This window comes from Rhinoderma darwinii, chromosome 6, assembly GCF_050947455.1.
Source record: "Rhinoderma darwinii isolate aRhiDar2 chromosome 6, aRhiDar2.hap1, whole genome shotgun sequence".
Classification (NCBI taxonomy): domain Eukaryota; kingdom Metazoa; phylum Chordata; class Amphibia; order Anura; family Rhinodermatidae; genus Rhinoderma; species Rhinoderma darwinii.
Genome location: NC_134692.1, coordinates 9,760,310 through 9,784,019, shown reverse-complemented (window position 1 = coordinate 9,784,019; position 23,710 = coordinate 9,760,310). Strand labels below are relative to the sequence as shown.

At 42.8% G+C, this 23,710-nt stretch overlaps 1 protein-coding gene across 1 annotated transcript in view; it reads left to right on the top strand.

The window, feature by feature from the left end:
• The first annotated feature begins 19,905 nt into the window (after window positions 1–19,905).
• XRCC5 (X-ray repair cross complementing 5) overlaps window positions 19,906–23,710 on the top strand; it is a 39,185-nt gene continuing 35,380 nt past the window's right edge. Inside the window, exon 1 of the mRNA XM_075831026.1 lies at window positions 19,906–20,009. Coding sequence (XP_075687141.1) covers window positions 19,906–20,009 — 104 coding nt within the window. The remainder of the gene's footprint in view (window positions 20,010–23,710) is intronic.

The following is a 23,710-nucleotide window of genomic DNA, read 5'->3' as shown; positions in this document are numbered from 1 at the left end:
TATATTACCTGCACTGATACATTGTAGCAAACTATCTGGGCAGAACAGAGATTTGTGCTGCTGCTGTGTTTTAAGGCCCTTTTACACGGGCCAATTATCGGGCAAATGAGCATTCACAGAACTCTCGTTGCCGATAATTGCCATGTGTAAACCGGGCAACGACCAGGAGATGAACAAGCAAACGCTCGTTCATCAGCTGATTGAATTGTTTTAAATACTGAATATATTATAGTTTCAGGCAGCACGTGTGTATTCAGGGCGACGCGCTGCCGGCATGATAGGATTATATGGGGACGAGCGATCGTAGTAACTCCATACTAGCTCCCTGTCAAAGGTGCAAACGAGCCCAATTTATGAGCGTTTTTATCCGCTGTGTTGGGATGAGATTTGTTGAAATCTCACCCCCTCTGCCTCTACTAATACGCCGTTGATTTTACGCAACAAAATCCGCTGCAGAAAATCCAGGGTGTTCCTACCCTAATATCTGGATAAAGAGTTCTGCAGCTTTCTAATATACCTTGTGTTTTAATTCCTCACTTTTTTCACGATATTTATTTGCTGTCAGTGAATGAGAACACTCTTGCATACCAAGTCCTGCTCTCCGCTGAGAAGTGGATACGATTGTCTCCAGTCCAGGCAATGTTGTGTGAGATAAATACATTTAACATAAATACATCTGTGCTACAATGTATCAGTCTGGATTCCAGGCTGATTAGCTCACAGAGCATTGCAGAACTAGCTGTGTGCAGGTTTCCAGCCTCTAAATGTAAACAAGGGTGTTCTCATTCTCTGACCGCAAGCAGAGATCTTGAAAATGGAGAAGACTTGAAACACAAAGTATATTAGAAAGTTGTAGAACATTTCATTTATACAGTGATAATTCTTCATTTACATAAAAATTGAAAATTCCTTTAAGCCTTGTGTATATGATGACCAGGGAGTATATAGCAAATAATACCATGCCGGACATTATACTGGAGTTATGACTGGTCCGCTGTAATACCTCGTCTTTTTCCATCTTGCATTCGGTCAGAGAAGCCGGCGTTTCCCACGGTATTACCTGCGCAGAGAGGCCGATCAGTATCACTTGGTAAATATTTGTGTATTTGTTTCAGGTGCCATTTTTCACATTGCGACGGATAGCTGCTTCTCCCATCCTGCTATTAAAGGGAACTTACGGTCTTCTGTATCGAAAGCTTTTTTTTAAAAACAAAAAACAAAACACGTCTGCAGGTTTCTATTAAGCTTTGTCTTTCATTTTATCACAATTTTAAAGTTTTCTGCTTGCTGTCAATGAATGGAAACATTCTTATTTGATTCAGAGACTGAAAAACTGTACTGACCTAGCACCGCTAAGGATTTGCTACAGTTGTATCCAGTCTAGACAATCATCTGTGCGCTACACAAATCAGCAGCACAAATCTCTCTCCTGTCCTTTGATACATTTTACCTGCACTGATACATTGTATCAGCCTGGAGTTCAGTCACATTTGGATTGTCTAGACTCAATACATTTGTTGCAAACCCTCAGCTGATTGTTTGTTACAATGCATTTATGTAGGTAAAAGCTATCAGCCTGGAGACCAGGACAGAAGAGATTTGGGCTGCTGCTGCTTTTACCTCACAGAGGATTGTTTACACTGATACATTGTAACAAACTGCAGCTATCTGAGTAAAACTAGGTTAGGAGAGATTTTTCAGCCATATCTGTTTCTAGGAAAGATGTGTGATAACCAATATGGCTGCTATTTCGTTCGCATAATTGTTGTGACCCAGTGGTCCCCAAATTCTTAATGGCAAATTTTCAGAGCATTCAATATATCTTTTGCTCCTGTATCACTGCATAGTGAGGCAAAATGTCCATTCAGGACTCTACAACTACAGTATATGTAGGCATGGCCGGCATCAGCACCCAGCGTACCTGGGCAAGTGTCGGGGCCCACTACCCTTAGGGGGGGGGCACTCAGCCGCCGGGTGCTGTACGCTGCCGTCATGTCTCCTTCACGAGCGGAATCACCGGCCAGAGTGTTGCTAACGCTCTTTCCGGGTATTCCACTTCAAGAGGGAGCCCCTCTCCTAGAGTAGAATCCACCGAGAGTGTTGCTGGCACTCTGGCCGGTAATTCCGCTCCTGGAGGAGCCCCTAATGTCGCTTTCCTTATATGGGCAGTGACGTTAGGGGCTCCCCCTGGAGCTAAATCCCCGGCTAGAGCGTTGTCGACGCTCTGGAGGGAGCTCCTGATATCACTGTCCATATATGGATAGTGACGTTAGGGGCTCCTACACGAGTGGAATCTATGGGGGTGTGTATCATAATCTACAGAGAGCGCAGTGCATTATCTACAGAGGGCACTGTATATATGGGGGCACAAACTAGGAGCCTAACTTCTATAGATGGCCTAACTTTTATATGGGGGCACAAACTGGGGCCGCAACTTCTATATGGGGGTACAAACTTCTGTTTTCTGTCGCCGTGAGTTCCTCCGCAAAGGGGTCTACTAAGTCTGTGTTGCCCAAGGGCCCGCATAACCCTGGAGCCGGCCCTGTGTGTAGGTGACATATTCCAGGGCTGCTCTCTGTGACTTCTACCCTCTTAGGATTTCTGAGTTGTCTCCTCTACCATTGAATGTATTACAACACCCATCATCCTCCCGTCTACCTCCCTCCCTTCATGTCCACATTCATATTGGTTTAGAAGTTGCCACTGAAAATAACTTTTGAGTAGATTGTAAACATACCATATGATGGCGTCTGGAAACGCTAGGGGTTAGTACCATTAAGCCCTAAAAGATCATGCCGCGTCCTTCTACCCATAATCCCTTGAGGTTGTATTTAGACCTTATTTATGTTGTTTGTCATTGGCTCTGGGCAGGTGATTACATTTGACTGTACACATAGTAGCTGCGTGTGGCCATAAACCGCATTGCAAAACTGTGGTAAAACCGCATGGCACAGTACCGGCACACAGCCGCTACATGTATAGGCACCAAAATAATTGTTATTGTGTAGGAGACATTAGCATAAAAAAAAAAAAATACCTGGATGGAGGTGTGCACTAAAACCTGGAGGAATGGGGGGAGGGGCAAAATTGTCTGACTCATTTAAAGGAGTACCACCTTATTAGAGTGTATGTTTTAAAAACTGTTCAGAGATTGCTATGAGACCCAATGTCCCAATGCTGACACAGAATTTCCATATTATGAGGCAGGAGGTGTTGTCGTGGGGACAAATACTCAGAACCTCTTCCTCCATGAGGTCTGTAACTGCAATATCAACACAGATATTTAAAAAAAATGATGAAACCTGCTAGGACGGCTTTGGTATGGATCTTCTGGTAGTTCTCCTTTAAGATGGGATACATATATAAAGGTTTTTGCGACTATTTGGCAATGTCTGGGGTACAGCTGCACGTTGCGCTTATCAGATCGGAAACGTTTCTCGGGAAGTAGAACTGATCTTCATCGCTATGATTGATGTTAAATTGCTGGAAAATGGTAAACTTTTCTAAAGTGCTATTGTTTTCTAATAAAGGACTGACGTAATATTCAGGGTGGACTGGGACTTGTAGTTTTCCATCAGGGGCAGTGGAGATCTACTACGTAATTGTAAAAAGTTCATTTTGTAGAAGAAAGTTTATTTTGTATCGTGTGAACACAAAACGTAACAGGTTGAAGCCTAGATTTAACCCAAAAAATTGTCATCGCAAAATAAAAAAAATTATACTCACAAAAACTGTATATCCTACAATGCAAAAATGTTCGAGTTCTTGGGACCTGGTGGTGGTTCATTGGTTTGTTTTCTATGCAGGAGCTCAGACCGTCTCATTATCCGTGGTTGGGTTGGGAGTCTTGAAGTGGTCACAAATCCTATTCTCGGCTTTCCGTGTGGCCTCACTTCACCTTCTCTGCCGCAAACTTATAAATCAAGGGTTAACTTGACCATAAAGCACTCGGCACAGTCCGGGATCTCACAAACTTGTACTTTAGGACACTGACTCATCGCTGCAGAATTATTGTGCCAGTCTTAATTGTGTAGTGATAAATTTAGAATCCTCTCCCATATAGGGTCCCTGTGGCAGGTGTTCTTGGGAGGACCCCCCCCCCCCATACGCACCAATTTACCCCGAAATACACAGAATTTGGGAGCATGATACCTGAGCAGCAAAGGGATGTATTCCAGCCTTGCATGGGAGTAACCATAAAAGGTGTAGAGGTTGCAATTGCAACTGGGCCCTGAGGTCTGAGGGGGCCCAAGGTCCTCTCTGCCATGTAAGAGGTTAGTGGTACTGTAAATAGTGCATAACGGTTAGGGAGGGGGCTCTGGACATGTCTTGCATTGGGCCCTGAAGCTTCAAGTTATTCCTCTGAGACCTTGCGCTTGGGTCGATTGATTAGAGTTTCCCCCTTCCCTCCCCTGCTCCTGACCATTACCAGGTCCCGAATACTGACTTTGAGGGCCACAATTCAAACTGGATATATATCAGGCGAACATCATTTCAACCAGCTAAAAGGGACTCTCCACTTTGGACAATACCTACTTGTTAGAAGGGTCCCTTGACAATAAACAGATTACAAAGTGTCCTCTGGCTGAACCCCCTGCGATCATCTGTAATCTGTGGGAAACCTGGCAGTAAGTGTTCAGTTTCCCTGCAGCACCACCACAGGAGAAATAAAGTATTACACAGTCTCCATTGATATCAATGTGTTGTCTGTGTAATACAGGACAGGACAGGTCCTCCAGAGAGAGAGACGCTCTATGTAACCGCTGGCCAAGAGATGAGGATACTGAACAGAGGACCCCCCCCCCCTCAATTAACTCCTAATTCCCTAATAGGGTATATGACAATGATTTTTCTAACCTGGACAATTCCTTTAAAAGAAGATATATTAGAAAGTTGGAGCAGTAGAGCTGCCTAGAACCTAACCCCATTTATGTGATTCTGGAGACATTGCTCCCCCATTTTAATGGGAATTTCCATATACTGAATTAGTCCGGGTTAATGGGGTAATATAGGTCCTCTGTTAGGGTTCCCCCTCAATTAACCATAGTGGAGAGCTACTGCAAAGAGTGTCTCCTGCTCTGAGAATGTAGCCTGTCCATATATTACATGGGATGTCCACTGACCACATATTAGGTGTTTTTTCCTGTAATGGTCCCTAATGGAAGCGGCTGCCACGGATTTCACAACTGCTTCTATGAGCACGTCAATGAGAGGGCAATTTATACATCCTCAGGTTAATATTGGGGCATCGTGGTCCCGATCCCTGGATTCTACTGGGCATCCCGTAACTTCTGCACATTATTGTATATAATTCTGGTCCCTTCACATCCCGGCTCTTCTATTTCAGACCTGGTCTTTGGGGAGCAATGACTCAGACGTCTGTGAAGTTCGCACATTGCGGGGACTCCTCTGAATTTTGAGTTTCTCTTTTTTTTATGTTTTCTGTGGAATGGAATTAAAGGGGCGGCGGGCGGGCGAGGCGGATCTTCCTTCTCTTCCCTGACCCTGGATCTAAACATAGGGAGGGATGAGAAAGTTAACAGAGGGGGGCGTCATGTCTGGTAACATCTGGGGATGGTTAGAGCTGGATCCGCCAGTGGGAACATTTTGTATCATGATGAATTATGTTGAAGAAAAAAAAAAGCAAAAAGTTCAAATATTCCATGAAGTTTTATACGATGAGCGTCATGAATGGAGTCTGGAATCCAAGTATTTATATCCTTAGTAGAAACAGTTTAGATGACTCTGTCCCTTTAATTCAAGTCCAGGTCCTGTCACATTGTTAGATATACAGTATATAGGAATGTAACTAGGTCTGCAGACCACATGATATAGGAAGATGAGAGGTACTAATGCAAGTGCTGTAATATAAGGGTATTCTATCTATCTATCTATCGCATATCTATCTATCTATCTATCTATCTATCTATCTATCTATCTATCTATCTATCTATCTATCTTATTGACTTTCAGGGGATGATAACTCATGCACATTCACATTTTATATTTTTTGTCTTATTTATTGTGATGAAAAAAAATTTGCACTTTCAAAGTGGTAGTTGTGTAAATCAAAGGGTACAAACCCCCCAAAATTCAATTTTAAGTCCAGGTTGTAATGCAACAAAACAGGAGAAACACCAAGAAGGAAGAATACTTTTACAAGGCTAATTATCTCTGTTATTATGTTACAGATATTTGCCACTTTAGGAAATATAAAGTGCAAAACTATTTATTAATGCTCTGTGTCATTGCTTAAAGCAGCTCCAACAGTATTTCCTTTTCTAACATGAAAGTCCACCCTAATTCCAAAATCCCCTGTCTAGACATATCTGTCATTTTATCATTAATTTCTATCTTCAGCCACCACTAGGGGGAGCATAGGAGCTTACTGCATACTAATTTTACATTGAACTCAATAATAACATAGTATGCAGTTAGCTCATCAGCTCCCCCTAGTGTCGTCTGCAGGCAACCAGAATTATATTATGTAACTCTGCGGCTATGCAGGGGATTTGGAGCTCTGTATCAGAGAATCAGACCGCTATAAAGATATATTAGATAATCAGCATAAAATGTTGGACCTAAAAATGACATGGTGTTAAATGATGGAGATTCACTTTAAGCAGTGTGGCTAGGTAGTCACAATGTTATATGCTACGAACAAATGGCGCAGACTGGAGCTGCCATTCAGCGTTTCCCCTTCAGTTTAAGCTGCGACCAATCTGTTAAATAACGTGCACAATTTTAAAGCTTTGTGGCAGAATCCACATTTTTCAGACGTCACAAAGCTGCATGACCCCCATCGTGTTTCCATTACAGCAGCGGTGATAGATCTAAGGTGACTTCTAGCTGTCATAGAACATGTGTAGCTGTTATTAAGCCCAGATGAGGAGTCCTCAATGGCAGATGTAGAACGCTGAAGTGCAAACTCCACCCGACGTCTTGTCTTAAATGCTTACGATTTTCAGCGTTTTACGTGATATATATGTATATGCTGCTGTATTTGCAGAAAGTGTAGAGAGCTCTCAGTGCTGGATAATGAGTCATTATTAAATGGCTGAGTGAGCAGAAGAGAACGCATACATTATATATAGACATACTAAGTGGAAATTAAAGGGATATCCAGCCTAATTTATCTTCTTCTCTGCCATTGTAGCTCCCACATGGGGATGTCACCCAGCTTTCCCGGAATCCTGTATTACCAATATGCCCTTTTATCTAGCAATATGGGAGCAGCGGATGTATCGCTACAAAACTAGGCATATTTGCCATTCAGGGCTATAGAAAGTTGGGTGTCAATCTCTTTGTGAGCTGTAATGACAGTCATAAGGAGATAGATTTAGCTAGAGAGGTAATGTTCTGAACTGGCCCAAGTACGTAAACAAGACGGATTACATGTTTCTAATACATATCGTACCCCAATTCTGCCTCCCAGCACTGATCACAGGGTGGCATGATGACTGGTATATTAGTTGCCAGCAGAACTGGGGTGTAAGTGTAATATCTAGGATGGGAAAATACTCTGGTGTGAGGCCCCTTTAAGACAAAATCTTGATACATTTTATTATTGTATCAACAGAAATAATAAACAAATAAGTAGATACATAAATATGTATATATTTTTTTAGACAGTTCATTTATTTTCATTAACATTGTACTACAAGACACCGTATCTCTCCACTCCCCATAGATTTCTAAGATATACAACATACAACTTTAACTTCAAAGAGAACGGGATCTACAGGGGGTTAAGTCTACATCATATTTCAGTCATATAGGAATTTTGATGCCGGAAGGATTGAGGCTAGAGCTGCATTGCTGGGATTGCATAGAAGACAAGACGGAGAACTGAAATGATGAATCTCCAGGTCGTAGATTCTGTATCTCTGCAATGTCCTGATACAACATGTAAGTCTAGTGATGACCCCCTATGGAAACTGGAAACCCCTTTCTATGTATCCTTTTAGAATATATGGAGGTCATAAAGGGGGACCCCTATCTATCAGTCACAGTGGGGAGCAGCTACTATGGTCATTTAGTGGCCCCTTCCCCCTAGCAGTGCCCCCCCCCCCATGTGCTGACCATTAGGGGACGTGCCAATTAAAAAGGAGTTGCCCAAAGGGAATAACCCCTTTAAGGATTTATTTCACCCAAGAGAAGTATATACATGGATACAGTCAACTACACATTAAGGGTAGTCAGGCCCCGCAGAACCCTTGTAGGCCCGATGGGAGCAGGGAGACCTGGGACAAGTTCACGTTCTTTCCAGTTGCACAATATAGATATAAAGAAGAAACATTTCCAGTACGATGGTAGTCCGTCTCAAAGATAAAATAGCTGGGAAGTTCCGAGAGGCAATTTTCTATTTTTTTGCACCATTTGTGGATTTGGAAGAATCAAATGTCAGATGAGACGCTGTATATGACCCTCCTGGGATCATCATTTATGTTTGGCTTCTGGATAGTGCGCAGGGTATTGTCAGTGAAAGGATCCAATAGTGTTATGGCACATTAAAGTGAAACTCCAGCTCTGATTTACATTGGCAAGTAAGAAAAAAAATATATGTTGCTACCTGGAAACAATCAACAAGCAGGCTACCTACTGTTGACAGATCTTGTTATGACTTTATTTATATTCTTATTATGTCTTCTATGAATATCCACTGGTGGCTCAGCTCATTAAAACACAGATACTCGATACTTATAAATACGTAATGAATATCCACATAAGTTGATTTACATTTGAGGACTTAAAAACATTAGGTATTCATGTAATAATGACCTGGGCTACAGGAGTTACTAAGGGGTTAATGATCCAATCGGAACCACAGCCTATTTGCTGCAGGACACCATTATACAATCAAAGTACTAGACATAGACACATAATAAAAAGAAAAGATCCACCAACAGCTACTTGTTGACGGTTTCCACGTAGCAAAAGGAGTTTTTTTGTTTGTTTTCTATACCGAATAGCGTAAGACTGAACTGAAATGTAAGGGAAAACCTCGTTTTATGATATTACCGATGACATGGGTACCACAGGAGCATCCCGAGTACTGCTATAGGGCTGACGTTGACCTCATACCTTTTCCTATGGGCACTGTGAATCTAACCAGGACTATTCTTCTTCACAACCATAGTTAAGAAGGGAATGGGGAACAGGGTTAGGCCATTTTCCTACTCTACAAAGAGAACGGGGAGGACATATGTTCATTAACCGTTGGCGACTCTTCATATGTGACAAGCTGGTGACACTTTTGTAAATGCCTCAGGGCCTCATTCCCACCATCCTGTGCTGATCCTTTAAATCCCTCCACTTGTTACTCCCATCTCTCATCAGTCCGGATCTTAATTCTGGGACTGCAGAGCTGCCACTTGGATGAGGCCGTGATCCTCCGAGCGTCCAAGACTGCGGCATTCCTGCTCTTGCTTGTATAATGTCGTGCAGGGACAGATCTGCGGTTGCACCATTTCCAGCTTGTATGGCTGCTGCGGTCTGTGAAGAACAATTCTGCCAAGCAGAGCTCATATATGAGTGACGTGCCCGCGTCTTCTGCCCAGAGCCACCACACAATAAATCACTGTAAATCCTATAATGTACAAACCAGATTCAGCTCTATGGGCATGGAAAAACATTCAGTCTGGGACATTAAGAGTCAGGGGCATTTAAAGGGGCGCTAAACCGGCGAACTATTATAGGTCTAGTGAACTGCAAACTTTCTATTTTTCTCTGTTTGCAGCCATTTCAGTCATAGGAGAGGCAGACAGTGATATTCTTCAATGGGAGGACTGATGTGGATATAGAAAATGTCCAATCCGTAATACTACCACTTTTATATGCTGACAATTTTAGGTGTAGTGGCCCTTTAAATACCAGTGAAAGTGGTCATGTACAGCGTAGAAGAGAATAGATAAAAGCTATTAGTGATGTCTTCAACTCCATTTCCTTACAAGAGGATACATTATTAATTGCACAGAGCGCTTAGCTGTTTCCATGGCTCGCTGCGTAATGCCAGAAGACCTGTGCGTCATGATAGAAAGTAAATCCCAATTATGTACTCAAAATGTTCCACTGCTGAGAAATCAAGCACCCAGTGTAGTAAAGAGGACGACTTCTGAAAGATGAGGTGATTTATCATTTCACAGAATTCCCAGGCCTCTTTATTCTACTAAAGGGGTATTCCGACCATAGACATTTATGGAGTATCTATCACCTATCCATAGGACCTCACTTCTTGGACCCCACCTATTGGAAGAATAGAAGGTTCAACAACCTTCATTTGGTAATCCAAAATGTCTATGGTCGGAATTTCCCCTTAATTGGTGAAAGTTTTAACTCATTGGTCCCCGCTCGTGTTGTTTTGGACAGGTCTGAGGGAAATGTGTACTTCTCCTTTAAATGTTATCAGACAGGTGAATTGAAATATTATTGGATTTTGGGACATCTATGCGACAGGCCCCATGGTTCTCCCAGAATGTGGTGACCCAGTAAGGGTATGTTCACACGCACTAATTACGGACGTAATTCGGGCGTTTTTGCCCCGAATTACGTCCGAAAATAGCACTGAAAAACATCTGCCCATTGAAAGCAATGGGCAGACGTTTGTCTGTTCACACGAGGCATATATTTACGCGCCGCTGTCAAATGACGGCGCGTAAATAGACGCCCGCGCCAAAGAAGTGACCTGTCACTTCTTTGGGCGTATTTGGAGCCGTTATTCATTGATTCCAATGAATAGCAGCGCCAATTACGTCCGTAATGGACGCGGCGTTCAAGCGCCTGCACATGCTGATACGGCTGAAATTACGGGGATGTTTTCAGGCGGAAACATCCCCGTAATTTCAGCCGTTACGGACGATGTCGTGTGAACATAACCTAAAGATGGCCATTCAGGGCTTTATTTTTCTAGCCAAATAAGATAGACCCAAAGAGGCTAGATGGAAAGTTCTCCACACGGCTGGATGACCCAGGAGGTTTTGGACCTCTGTGCCGGCAAATGTCCACGTAACGTCTCCAAAGTCCAGTCTTCAGGCTTCATCATTGTCTAATGAAAAGTTCTACAACTTTCTAATATACTTTGTGTTTCAATTCCTCAGCCGTTTTCCCCCTCAAGAACTCTGCTTGCTGTCACTGAATGTAAACATTCTTGCTTACATCCTGAAGCTAAAAATAATTCCGGTTACCACATGTGAGGGTTTGCTACAATTAAAAGTACATGTGGTAGACGGGTCTTTGGACCCCCTCAGGCACCAGGACCTGGGTGCAACTGCAAACCCTGCACCTCCTATAGCAGGGGTGGGGAATGTCTGGTCTGCGGGCTGTATAAGGCCCACGAGATCATTTGGTCCGGCCCGACCTCACTTAGATCGCGCTGCTGCGTCATTTGCTACTTGGCTCTGTCCGCCCTACTCACTCGCATTTAGGAGCAGGGCAGACAGAGCCAAGTGTGGCGACGGCGGCGGTCTGAGTGAGGTCGGTACGTGCCAGCCCAAGAGTGGACCAGTCAGTGATGTGAGGTCAGGTGACTGGACCACTACCGTCACAGCACCCTCCCCCCGACCTCACTCTGACCGCCGCTGCCGCCGTATCATTCCCTCCTTGGCTCCGCCCACCCCACTCACTCGAAGTGACGTCAGGTTAATTAAAGATTTTTTTTTCATCAAGGGCATTTATAATCTATCCACAGGATAAATCATAAATATCAGATAGATGCGGGTCTCCCCTCTAGGACGGGGTCCCATAAGCCCCGTTCTACCTCGGCTGATTTCCGACCATGGAGAAGATAACCGCGTAACTTGCTGAGCTGCGCTGTTTCCGTAAGTCCCATAGAACTGAATAGTAGTAACGGAAACAGAGTAGCTCGCATGCTGCGCTTCTTCCGTAATGGTCATTCACTACTATGGGAGTTACAGAAACCGCACATATCAACTAGCTACGCTGTTATCTTCTTCATGGTTGGAAATCAGCCGGAACACAGAAAGGTAGAACGGGATTTAGGGAGAGATAGGAGCGGATCCCAGAGCTGGGACCTGCATCTATCTGACATTTATGACCGCTCCTGTGGATATGTCATAAATGTCCCTAATAGGAAAATCCCTTTAAGTAAGTCGGAACATCTTCCTGCTGCGTTCAGTTCTTTTCAAAACTTACCAAAGAGTCGACCGCTCCAGACTGACCGACGCAACATCATCAATACCGGCAAACATCACCCGCCGCGCCAAAGAGAAGCAGCTCCGGCCATCACGTCCATAGGATAGGTCATCTATATCAGATCGGTGGGGGGCCCAGCAGCCCCACGATCAGCAAATTGAATGGCCTGTGGCCAGTGGCGTAACTACCGCTATAGCAGCCGTAGCGGCTGCTACGGGGCCCGCGGCATGAGGGGGCCCGTGTCGCCCGCCGGCACAGGCCCCCACTATGCCCGGAGGCTTGGCTGCTACAGCGGGACGCCACTGAACACTACGGCAGAGCAGGGAGGTATCTCCCCGCTCTGCCATTAAACAAAAGACATGTATCCCCCCCCCTCTCCACAGGACATGTATCCCCTCTCCACAGGACATGTATCCCCTCTCCACAGGACATGTATCCCCTCTCCACAGGACATGTATCCCCTCTCCACAGGATATCCACAGGACAGGGGATACATGTGTGATCGCTGGCATTGATAGGGAGAACGGGGGACTGAAAGTCCCCTGAAGTTCTCCATCACAAACCTCGGACTTCCGGGGTCTGTATCGGCAGCTCCATGGAAATGAATGGAGCACCGGTCACGCTTGTGCGCATGCGTGACCAGCGCTCCTTTCATTTTTATTGAGCTGCGCAGACGCCGGAAGTCCGAGGTTAGTCATGGAGAACTTGGGGGGACTTTCAGTCCCCCGTTCTCCCTATCGCTGCCAGCGATCACACACTGTGGAGAGGGGATACATGTCTTTTGTCTTTTCACACTGTAGGTCGCATTTTTTTGGGGGGGTTGGGGACGCTGTATGGCGTTCCCTACAGGGGGGGCTGTATGGCGTTCCCTACAGGGGGGGCTGTATGGCGTTCCCTATAGGGGGGTGCTGTATGGCGTTCCCTACAGGGGGGGGCTGTATGGCGTTCCCTACAGGGGGGGCTGTATGGCGTTCCCTACAGACCCCCCCTGTAGATAACGCCATACAGACCCCCTGTAGATAGCGCCATACAGCCCCCCACTGTAGGGAACGCCATACAGTCCCCCTGTAGATAACGCCATACAGTCCCCCTGTAGATAACGCCATACAGTCCCCCCTGTAGATAAAGCCATACAGTCCCCCCTGTAGATAACGCCGTACAGTCCCCCTGTAGATAGCGCCATACAGCCCCCTTTGTAGATAACGCCATACAGCCCCCTCTGTAGATATCTACAGGGGGGACTGTATGGCACTATCTACAGAGGGGGCTGTATGGCGCTATCTACAGGGGGGACTGTATGGCGCTATCTACAGAGGGGGCTGTATGGCGCTATCTACAGGGGGACTGTATGGCGCGATCTACAGAGGGGGCTGTATGGCGCTATCTACAGAGGGGGCTGTATGGCGTTCCCTACAGTGGGGGGCTGTATGGCGCTATCTACAGGGGGGGCTGTAAAAAAGGCACGATCTACAAGGGGGGGGGGTTGTGTGACACCCAGGGGAGGGGGGGCCCCAGTCAAAAGTTTGCTATGGGGCCCAGCCTTTCCTAGTTACGCCCCTGCCTGTGGCGCTCTCGCTTCTTACTAGGCACAGCAACGTACATTTGGTAGTGGCTATGCCTGGTACTGCAGCTGAGACTGAGCTGCAGTACCAGGCACAGCCACTACTAAATATACAGCACTGTGCCTGGTAAATAAAGAAGAGACCGGAGCGCCGCTGCCCCTTTAATCTGCTGATCAGTGGGGGCGTCGGGAGTCGGCCCCCACCTGTCTATTGATGATCTGTCCTAAGGCTATGTCATTAATATCAAAGTCACGGGAAACCACTTCTATACATCAGCAGTACAAATCCCTCTCTTGTCCTGATATTCTGCTACAATGTATCAGTGCAAGTACAATGTATCAGCCTGGAGTCCAGTCACATTTGGATTGTCTAGACTAAATACATTTGTTGCAAACCCTCAGCTGATTGTTTGTTACAATGCATTTATGTAGGTAAACGCCATCAGCCTGGATACCAGGACAGAAGAGATTTGGGCTGCTGCTGCTGCTTTTACCTCACAGAGGATTTTTTACACTGATACATTGTAACAAACTGCAGCTATCTGAGTCTAGATTTAATGCATTTGTAGCAAACCCTCAGCTGTTACCTGTTGTATTGGGTCAGGACGTGTTTTTGAGCCTTTGAATATAAACACGAATGTTTCAATTCACTAAAGAAAGCAGGGATCTTGAGAATGATTATGAATTGAAACTCAGTCTATTAGAAAGTTGCGGAACTTTTCACGATCCAGAGTCTGCACTGGATAACCCTTTCTAGACTGGCTGCACAGACTGCCCTACTAGTTATATGATCCTATATAATACATACGATCCATCGCATACTGTCCTATATATGAAAGCGGAATGTTCTCAGGCTGCGTGCAACAGGACTGAACTTTTTCCCTTATGGTTACATAGGTAAAAGTGATGTGACGTGGGACTGCTCTGTATGTTGTCTGTCACTCCTGCCTGTCACCCCTGATTAACTAGTTACATGCCAAATGCCCCTCTGGAAATGACGGGGTTAATGGAACAGTCTTTGTCTGTCGTGTAAACTTCACATTCCAGGCCCCAGACAAGATCCCTGGCAGGATAAGTAGGGGTGAGGGTTTGGAATGAGACTTGGAAGCTCTCTGGGTGAGGGACAGCGGGTGATTTATCATGTTTGGCATTTTGCAATATTCTGTGAATGTAACACTGCGGCCTGGGACACGGATCCAGCCTCAATCTAAACTGGCAGAGTGATTGGCAAACTCCATGTAGCCTCTATATTTAGCAAGTCAAACATGAATGTTTAGTAAATTAACACCGTGAGTGATATTTCTCTGAAGCCCTGGCCGGAGTTCTTTACATTCCTGCAGATGACTGGCGGTTCATTGCCTCAAGAACCTCATGAGGAGACGACATACTGAGATGAATGATGCCAAGATGATTGGCATGCCTGAGAATGATCCAATCAAATTGTCAGGTTGGCATGCTGGTAGATGACCATTATATAATATCTGACTAAAACCACCAAAGAACTATATGGTCCTCTGGAATGCGCTACCCCGGACAATCAGATTAATTCCCAATATCCACAGTTTTAAACGTGCCCTGAAAACACATCTTTTTAGACAGGCCTATAACATTCCCTAATCTGACTCCTTTCCATGGCCCCCCTTATAGATTAGTCATCAGAATAAGATTCCCTCACACTCCTTCTCTTCATGTCCGTCATACACGGATACCGGCTGGTGACCGGCTCATGCAGCTTTAGGGTATGTGCACACACACTAATTACGTCCGTAATTGACGGACGTATTTCGGCCGCAAGTCCCGCACCGAACACAGTGCAGGGAGCCGGGCTCCTAGCATCATACTTATGTACGATGCTAGGAGTCTCTGCCTCGCTGCAGGACAACTGTCCCATACTGTAATCATGTTTTCAGTACGTGACAGTGGTCCTGCAGCGAGGCAGGGACTCCTAGCATCGTACATAAGTATGATGCTAGGAGCCCGGCTCCCTGCACTGAGTTCGGTGCGGGACTTGCGGCCGAAATACGTCCGTCAATTACGGACGTAATTAGTGTGTGTGCACATACCCTTATGTTACCACCGCATGTGTATAAAAATGGCCGGACCATTGTACAGAACAAACACTGTTACACTTTGTGTCTCCCTTATGTCCTCATAGATTGTAAGCTCTTGCGAGCAGGGTCCTCACTCCCCAGGTTTGAATTGTAAATGAACTTTGTCACTATGTAATGTCTGATATTGTTTGTTTCATGTAAATTGTAAAGTGCTGCGTAATATGTTGGCGCTATATAAATAAATATTATTATTATTATTATTATGGTACCCAGCTGCTACCTATGGGAAAAGTCTGGTGTCAAGACCTTGAATTTTAAACAAAGGTATTGAAAACACTCTAACTAACTGGTAAAAGTAGCAAACGTTACCTACTCTTATAAGTAATGTTTCATCCAAGCGATTACATTGTAGCATCAGGTAAAAATAACTAATAATTATCATATATTATTGCAGTTATATTCTTGTACATAGGGGGCAGTATTATAGTAGTTATATTCTTGTATATAGGGGCAGTATTATAGTAGTTATATTCTTGTATATAGGGGGCAGTATTATAGTAGTTATATTCTTGTACATAGGGGGCAGTATTATAGTAGTTATATTCTTGTATATAGGGGGCAGTATTATAGTAGTTATATTCTTGTATATAGGGAGCAGTATTATAGTAGTTATATTCTTGTATATAGGAGCAGTATTATAGTAGTTATATTCTTGTATATAGGGAGCAGTATTATAGTAGTTATAATCTTGTATATAGGAGCAGTATTATAGTAGTTATATTCTTGTATATAGGAGCAGTATTATAGTAGTTATATTCTTGTATATAGGGAGCAGTATTATAGTAGTTATATTCTTATATATAGGAGCAGTATTATAGTAGTTATATTCTTGTATATAGGAGCAGTATTATAGTAGTTATATTCTTGTATATAGGGGCAGTATTATAGTAGTTATATTCTTGTATATAGGGAGCAGTATTATAGTAGTTATATTCGTGTATATAGGGGCAGTATTATAGTAGTTATATTCTTGTATATAGGAGCAGTATTATAGTAGTTATATTCTTGTATATAGGGGCAGTATTATGGTAGTTATATTCTTGTATATAGGAGGCAGTATTATAGTAGATATATTCTTGTATATAGGGGCAGTATTATAGTAGTTATATTCTTGTATATAGGAGGCAGTATTATAGTAATTATATTCTTGTATATAGGGGGTAGTATTATAGTAGTTATATTCTTGTATATAGGGGGCTGTATTATAGTAGTTATATTCTTGTATATAGGGGGCAGTATTATAGTAGTTATATTCTTGTATATAGGGGCAGTATTATAGTAGTTATATTCTTGTATATAGGGAGCAGTATTATAGTAGTTATATTCTTGTATATAGGAGCAGTATTATAGTAGTTATATTCTTGTATATAAGGGGCAGTATTATAGTAGTTATATTCTTGTACATAGGGGGCAGTATTATAGTAGTTATATTCTTGTATATAGGGGGCAGTATTATAGTAGTTATATTCTTGTATATAGGGGCAGTTATAGTAGTTATATTCTTGTATATAGGGGCAGTATTCTAGTAGTTATATTCTTGTATATAGGGGGCAGTATTATAGTAGTTATATTCTTGTATATAGGGGGCAGTATTATAGTAGTTATATTCTTGTATATAGGGGCAGTTATAGTAGTTATATTCTTGTATATAGGGGCAGTATTCTTGTAGTTATATTCTTGTATATAGGAGCAGTATTATAGTAGTTATATACTTGTATATAGGAGGCAGTATTATAGTAGTTATATTCTTGTATATAGGGGCAGTATTATAGTAGTTATATTCTTGTATATAGGGGCAGTATTATAGTAGTTATATTCTTGTATATAGGGGCAGTATTATAATAGTTATATTCTTGTATATAGGGGGCAGTATTATAGTAGTTATATTCTTGTATATAGGGGCAGTATTATAGTAGTTATATTCTTGTATATAGGAGCAGTATTATAGTAGTTATATTCTTGTATATAGGAGCAGTATTATAAGTAGTTATATTCTTGTATATAGGAGCAGTATTATAGTAGTTATATTCTTGTATATAGGGGCAGTATTATAGTAGTTATATTCTTGTATATAGGTGCAGTACTATAGTAGTTATATTCTTGTATATAGGGGCAGTATTATAGTAGTTATATTCTTGTATATAGGGGCAGTATTATAGTAGTTATATTCTTGTATATAGGGGGCAGTATTATAGTAGTTATAATCTTGTATATAGGAGCAGTATTATAGTAGTTATATTGTTGTATATAGGGGCAGTATTATAGTAGTTATATTCTTGTATATAGCGGACAGTATTATAGTAGTTATACTCTTGCATATAGGGGCAGTATTATAGTAGTTATATTCTTGTATATAGGGGGCAGTATTATAGTAGTTATATTCTTGTATATAGGGGCAGTATTATAGTAGTTATATTCCTGTATATAGGGGCAGTATTATAGTAGTTATATTCTTGTATATAGGGGGCAGTATTATAGTAGTTATAATCTTGTATATAGGAGCAGTATTATAGTAGTTATATTCTTGTACATAGGGGGCAGTATTATACTAGTTATATTCTTGTATATAGGGGGCAGTATTATAGTAGATATATTCTTGTATATAGGGGGAAGTATTGTAGTAGTTATATTCTTGTATATAGGGGCAGTATTATAGTAGTTATATTCTTGTATATAGGGGCAGTTATAGTACTTATATTTCTGTGAACTCGGGGAAGTATAGTAGTTAATGTTGATGAAATAGATATTTTTTGTCAGGGCAATGGTCGAAGAGGCTTCCACTATTATGATTATTTTTTTATGATCCAGAAATGTGCTCAGAACTGTTGTCAGTTCCCTTCCCCCGCTCTTTTTGGCAGTTTATACTATCTGTATGACTCGGCAGGGAGGACAATGCGCTCTGGATAAGTGTTGTTGCTCTCAGTCATCTGGATCAGTGGTTACTGAATTTCTCAGCCAAATCCAATCTACAATGAAACAAGGTCCATGATCTTCCACCTTTTAGATTAATATTCATTGTATTCTCTGGATAAACATTGTTGTTTTGTTGAGAATGTTTGTCTGCCGATATCACGTCAAGGAAACTTTAAGACGATCCTGAAACTATTAATAATTTCAGATCCTTCCTTCCTACAAAACAGAAGTTAACAAACAGGGAAGTGCATTTATTATCCGGAAGATCCGTCATTTACATTACTCTCCCTGTCTGTGGCTTCTGACCCTTTATTTAGTAGCCGGGGATTGTAAACAGTTGCAGGTTTGCAAGTTATATAGAATCTGGAAACTTCCTCCCTCTCTGTGCATATTAAAGGCTATGTAAACCTTTGAACAGTTGCGTTTTTTTTAAAAATAAAACAATGTATCAAAGTATTTTAAGCAACTTTTGAATTGTTTTTTTTTTTATTTTTTTAAATTAAAAAGTTGTGTTTTACAGTTTTAGATACAGCTTTTATATATCCTGGATACATAGAAGCTGTATCTTGTGATCAAACCCGAATCCGTCAGGTCAGCGAGACTGACGGCTTCTGTGACCACGGGTCTCTGACACGCAGGATCCACCTGTTATCGATAGCATCTAAGTTCCTAAGAACACGCAGGACCCGCTGTCACCGAAGCCGTCAGTCCTATGTATCCTGGATTTATAGAAACTGTATCTCAAAAAGTATATATTTTTATTATAAAAAAAAAAAGTATTAAGAATTGTTAAAATGCCATAATGCATTGTTTAATAAAAAATGTGTTCATAGGTTTACATGGCGTTTAAAGCATGATCATTTGTAATATGTATTTCACTGAATACACAGCAGCACAGAGTCTTTAAGGAAGGAAAAGTGCTAATCTTCTGGGGGTCAGCGACCTCTCCAATCGAATCATGATTTTAGTGAGATTCGAGGGCATGTGTCATGATGTAAAATCAGTGGTGTAGCTGGGAGGGGGAGCCGGCAAGACAAGTGTTCTGGGTGCAGGGTGCCAGGATGGCACTAAAAAGCCACTCTACATTGGCCAGAGTAGATCTAGGGATATGGTAGTAAACTGAATCTGAAAAGAGGAAGAAAGACTAGGAAAGTGACAACCTTAGAAACCATGGAAAGAGCAATGTCTCCAGCAGTGCAGAGTATTTCAGAGGCAGAGTTTTATGAACTTGTTATTGACAAAAAGGCTGCATCCGGCGGAGCTAGTGTCACGATGTGATAAGGGGAACAGACCTATGTACATCTTTATACTACAAGGACCTGATTCCGTGGGTCGGTCCTGTAAGAAATTCGATATAGAATCTGTAGGAGGATCCGTTATCTAGCACCAGACTTTGGCGGATGGGATTTTTCTTATCGGACTGGTTGGTGGTTTCAGGTCCTGACGGTTGCACACATGATGTTCAGATGTGGCTGTGTCTCTGCAACAATAGTAGGGACGCTGCCAGAAGCCAATCCAGCTTGTAAACAGCGGGTCCAGCTGATGCTCCGCTCCTTCTTTTCCTTCCTAGAAATCAATCAGCGATTAGCAGGACACAATGCGGCCGTGTTCCTGTGGAGCTGGGAGATGTTTTGGGTTAGAAAGACAGGGCGTCCCCTAAATAACGAAAACATGTGACCGCGAAACTGCTCCCGCGTGCCAGCTACGAGGAGTGCGGACAGACGTGGGACCGAGGACGCATCTTGTATCACATTCTCTTGGCTGCGACATAATCACAGTGCATGAAATGTTCTCGGCTATTGTGACGAGAGGGGCTGCTCTTCATTAGATGCTGCAGATAACACTGATTTTTCAGCCAAGAGACTTTTGCCAAAGGATTTCATCAGGGCCCAATTATTTTGTGAGAAACAATGTATCATGAATAACATGGACGGAGCTGAATGTTCTTACCTGCTTCCTGTACAGATCAAAATAAAAGTTAACCTGACCCTTAAAGGGGTTATCCACAATTTGGGCATTCCCTACCAAACCTGTAAGAAGTACGAAAAAACGTAATTTATAATTTTTTTTCATCTTTTAATCTCTTTTTAAGTAATAGTATTAATGCATATAAATGGAATAAAAGCAGGGATAACAGAACAAGAGAAGGACCCAAGTATTCTAAGAATAGGTAAGCTAAGCAGCAGTACTCAATGTCAAGCAGCAGCTGCAAAAGCAAATAAGATTTTAGTGTGTATAAAAAAAAAACAAATGGAATATTACCTCTCTGTAAATTTCTTGTAAGGTCACACGTCAAGTATAGGAGTCAGTTTTGGGCTCCAAATTATAAAAAGTATATAGGAGAGCTGGAGAGGATTCAAATGTGGGCGACTAGATAATCAAATGGGATGGTCGGTCTCTTGAGAAACTCGAAAAATTGGGCTTGTAGGAAAAAAGACGCCTTAGAGCTGATTTAAAAAAACTTTACAAAGGACCAGGGACATTCATTGCGTGTGAAGGAAAGGTGATTAAAACATTAATATAAGAAAGGGTTCTTTACAGTTAAAGCAGCCAAACTATAGAATGCCCTACCCCAAGATGGCAGATACAATGAGATGCTTATCAGATGACAAATAATTCATAATTTAACAATAAATGATGTATTATTGATCTTGGGTTGTACTTGATGGCCGTGTCTTTTCTCAACCTAGGTAACTATGACACTTTCTAATTTACTTACTGGTGACGTTCCCCTCCGGTCCCCGTCTCTTGTTTATTCCTGAGGCCTCATTCTCTTTGCTCCTCATCTGCTCTAGCGTGCAGCACTAGGACCAGTCTCATAGGAAACCACTAATGGGATGTATATTTTTGGGCTGTAGGAGGAAACTGGAGCACCTGGAGTAAACCAAAGGCAACATAACTCCTTACAGATGGTGGAAGGGACCCGGACCTGGCAATGTTAACCACAGGAGCTCTGCTTCATGTTAAGTTGCACCTTAAAATCTTAAAGGGCTATTTCACTGTAGATAATGATGGCCTATCGCTAGGATGGGCCATCACTTTCTGATTGGTGGGGGGTATAACTGTGGGGACCCATAGGGTCCAAACCAGTGCTGTGGCCTCTTCATAGTTTTCCCTGCACAGCGGCGCTCCGGCTGTACAGGGGTCTGCAGCGCGGCTCCATTCACTTGAGTGTTCCCGGCACAGTTGGTGGCGGTGAGCCGTTTCATTCTCAGGATCGACGGGAGTCCCAGCAGTCGGAACCCCTCCAATCAAAAGCTGGTAGCATATCCTAGCAATATACCGGTTTAATGGCTGGACCTTCAAATGTTATTGGTGTAGAATATATACAGTACATAAAGAGGTATAGTATGAGGATCCTGGGCTCTGATACAAAATTTGTACCATCCCCCCACCCCATCTGCTGCCGTTGTCCTCTTATCTGGCAGAGAAGCATATGGGCCCTTTAGGCACCAGGGCCCATGTGCAATTGAGTTATCGCCTATAGCTAGCCCACGGAATGAATACAATGCTGTAGTCTTGGTCTTTCATTGGAGGTCTGAAACTTTAGCCTACTGGAAATTTATTCTATAAAGGAAATTTCTGCATTTTTTTTTACTTGCAGTCAGTGAATGGAAACATTATTGTTGACCTACCAAGGCTGAAAAACTCGTGCTGACTTGAGCTGAGGGTTTTGTGTCTATTCTAGATAAACAAACTGTCTGTATACTAAACGATCACTATGTATTTAGCTCACAGAGGATTGTCTAGACTGGATACATTTGTAACAAACCCTCAGCCCTAGAAATATCAGATCTGTACAGGTTTTCAGCGTCTGGATGTCTCCATTCACTGAGAACAAGCGCAGATCAAATGGTGAGAAATTGAAAAACCAAGTATATCACAAAGTTGCAGAAGATTTTACACTTTATTCAATGATTGATGAAGGTCACGTGGAAATCTGCATAGAATCGCATATGTGTAACTGAGAAACACTGAAGCCTTTGACTATTCGGATTGCACGCTTCGGTCACACAGCATCGCTTTTGTCGCGGTATCCTGCTACATTGTTACATTTTATGGGGGTCAGAACTTGTTGTGTCACACACATGTATCTAAAAGGGTATGTATCATCCCGCTGCATCGCATTGCGTGACATGTAGCCTTGGCCTGGGTGCATAGACCGCACCTTTTTTTGCTCACTAGACTGCTTGGATCCTGCTGTCTGCGCTGGTCTCTCCTGTCAGTCCTTCTCAAGGACTGACGGAGGCTCCAGGACTCTCAGTACATTCCAGCGCAGCTCACAACATCAGACGGGAGGTATTTAAAGTGGATTTAGAGGAATGTAAACAGTTCAGAGGAAAGAGGCTGGGTGGGGCGGGGGAGGAGAGGTCAGGTAAAGTGGGCCCTCGGAAGGGGAGAAAGGGTACGGGAAGAAGGAGGAATCGTTCCTGAGATGTTCTTGTACATGGCAAACACCAGGGCACAGATGGATGACCTTAGGCAAGGGGTGGCCGGTTATATTTGACATTTGTGGGTACTTCTGTCTCGGGGGTTAGGGAACAGTTGGGGGCCCTTTCTCCTCTTCATTCTTGTACACTATTTTTGTGATTCACTCATTGAGAGAGAAGGGAAACACTAAGTTAAGGATGCAGCTTGGGTCTTATTCTTCGTTACAGATACTCCATAATCTCGAGAATCCAACAGTCCTGTATCATTAAGGTACCTAATTTGTTTACAGCGTTCCAGAATTTATTGTGTAATGAGATTGTCTTATATACTGTGTACCTACAGTATAAGTGTCTCCAGGGGATGATACAGAGAGGTTCAAACTTGCAACTGCTGTATCCACAACTGAGATCCTGCTGCACCTGACACCCTCGACCAGTGGCCACATTTGAGATTAGTGAGCTGCAAATCCACTCTCAGTGGTGTGAACTTTCCCCAACTCATAACTTTCACACCAAGTCTTATAGGATACATCACAAAGGATCTG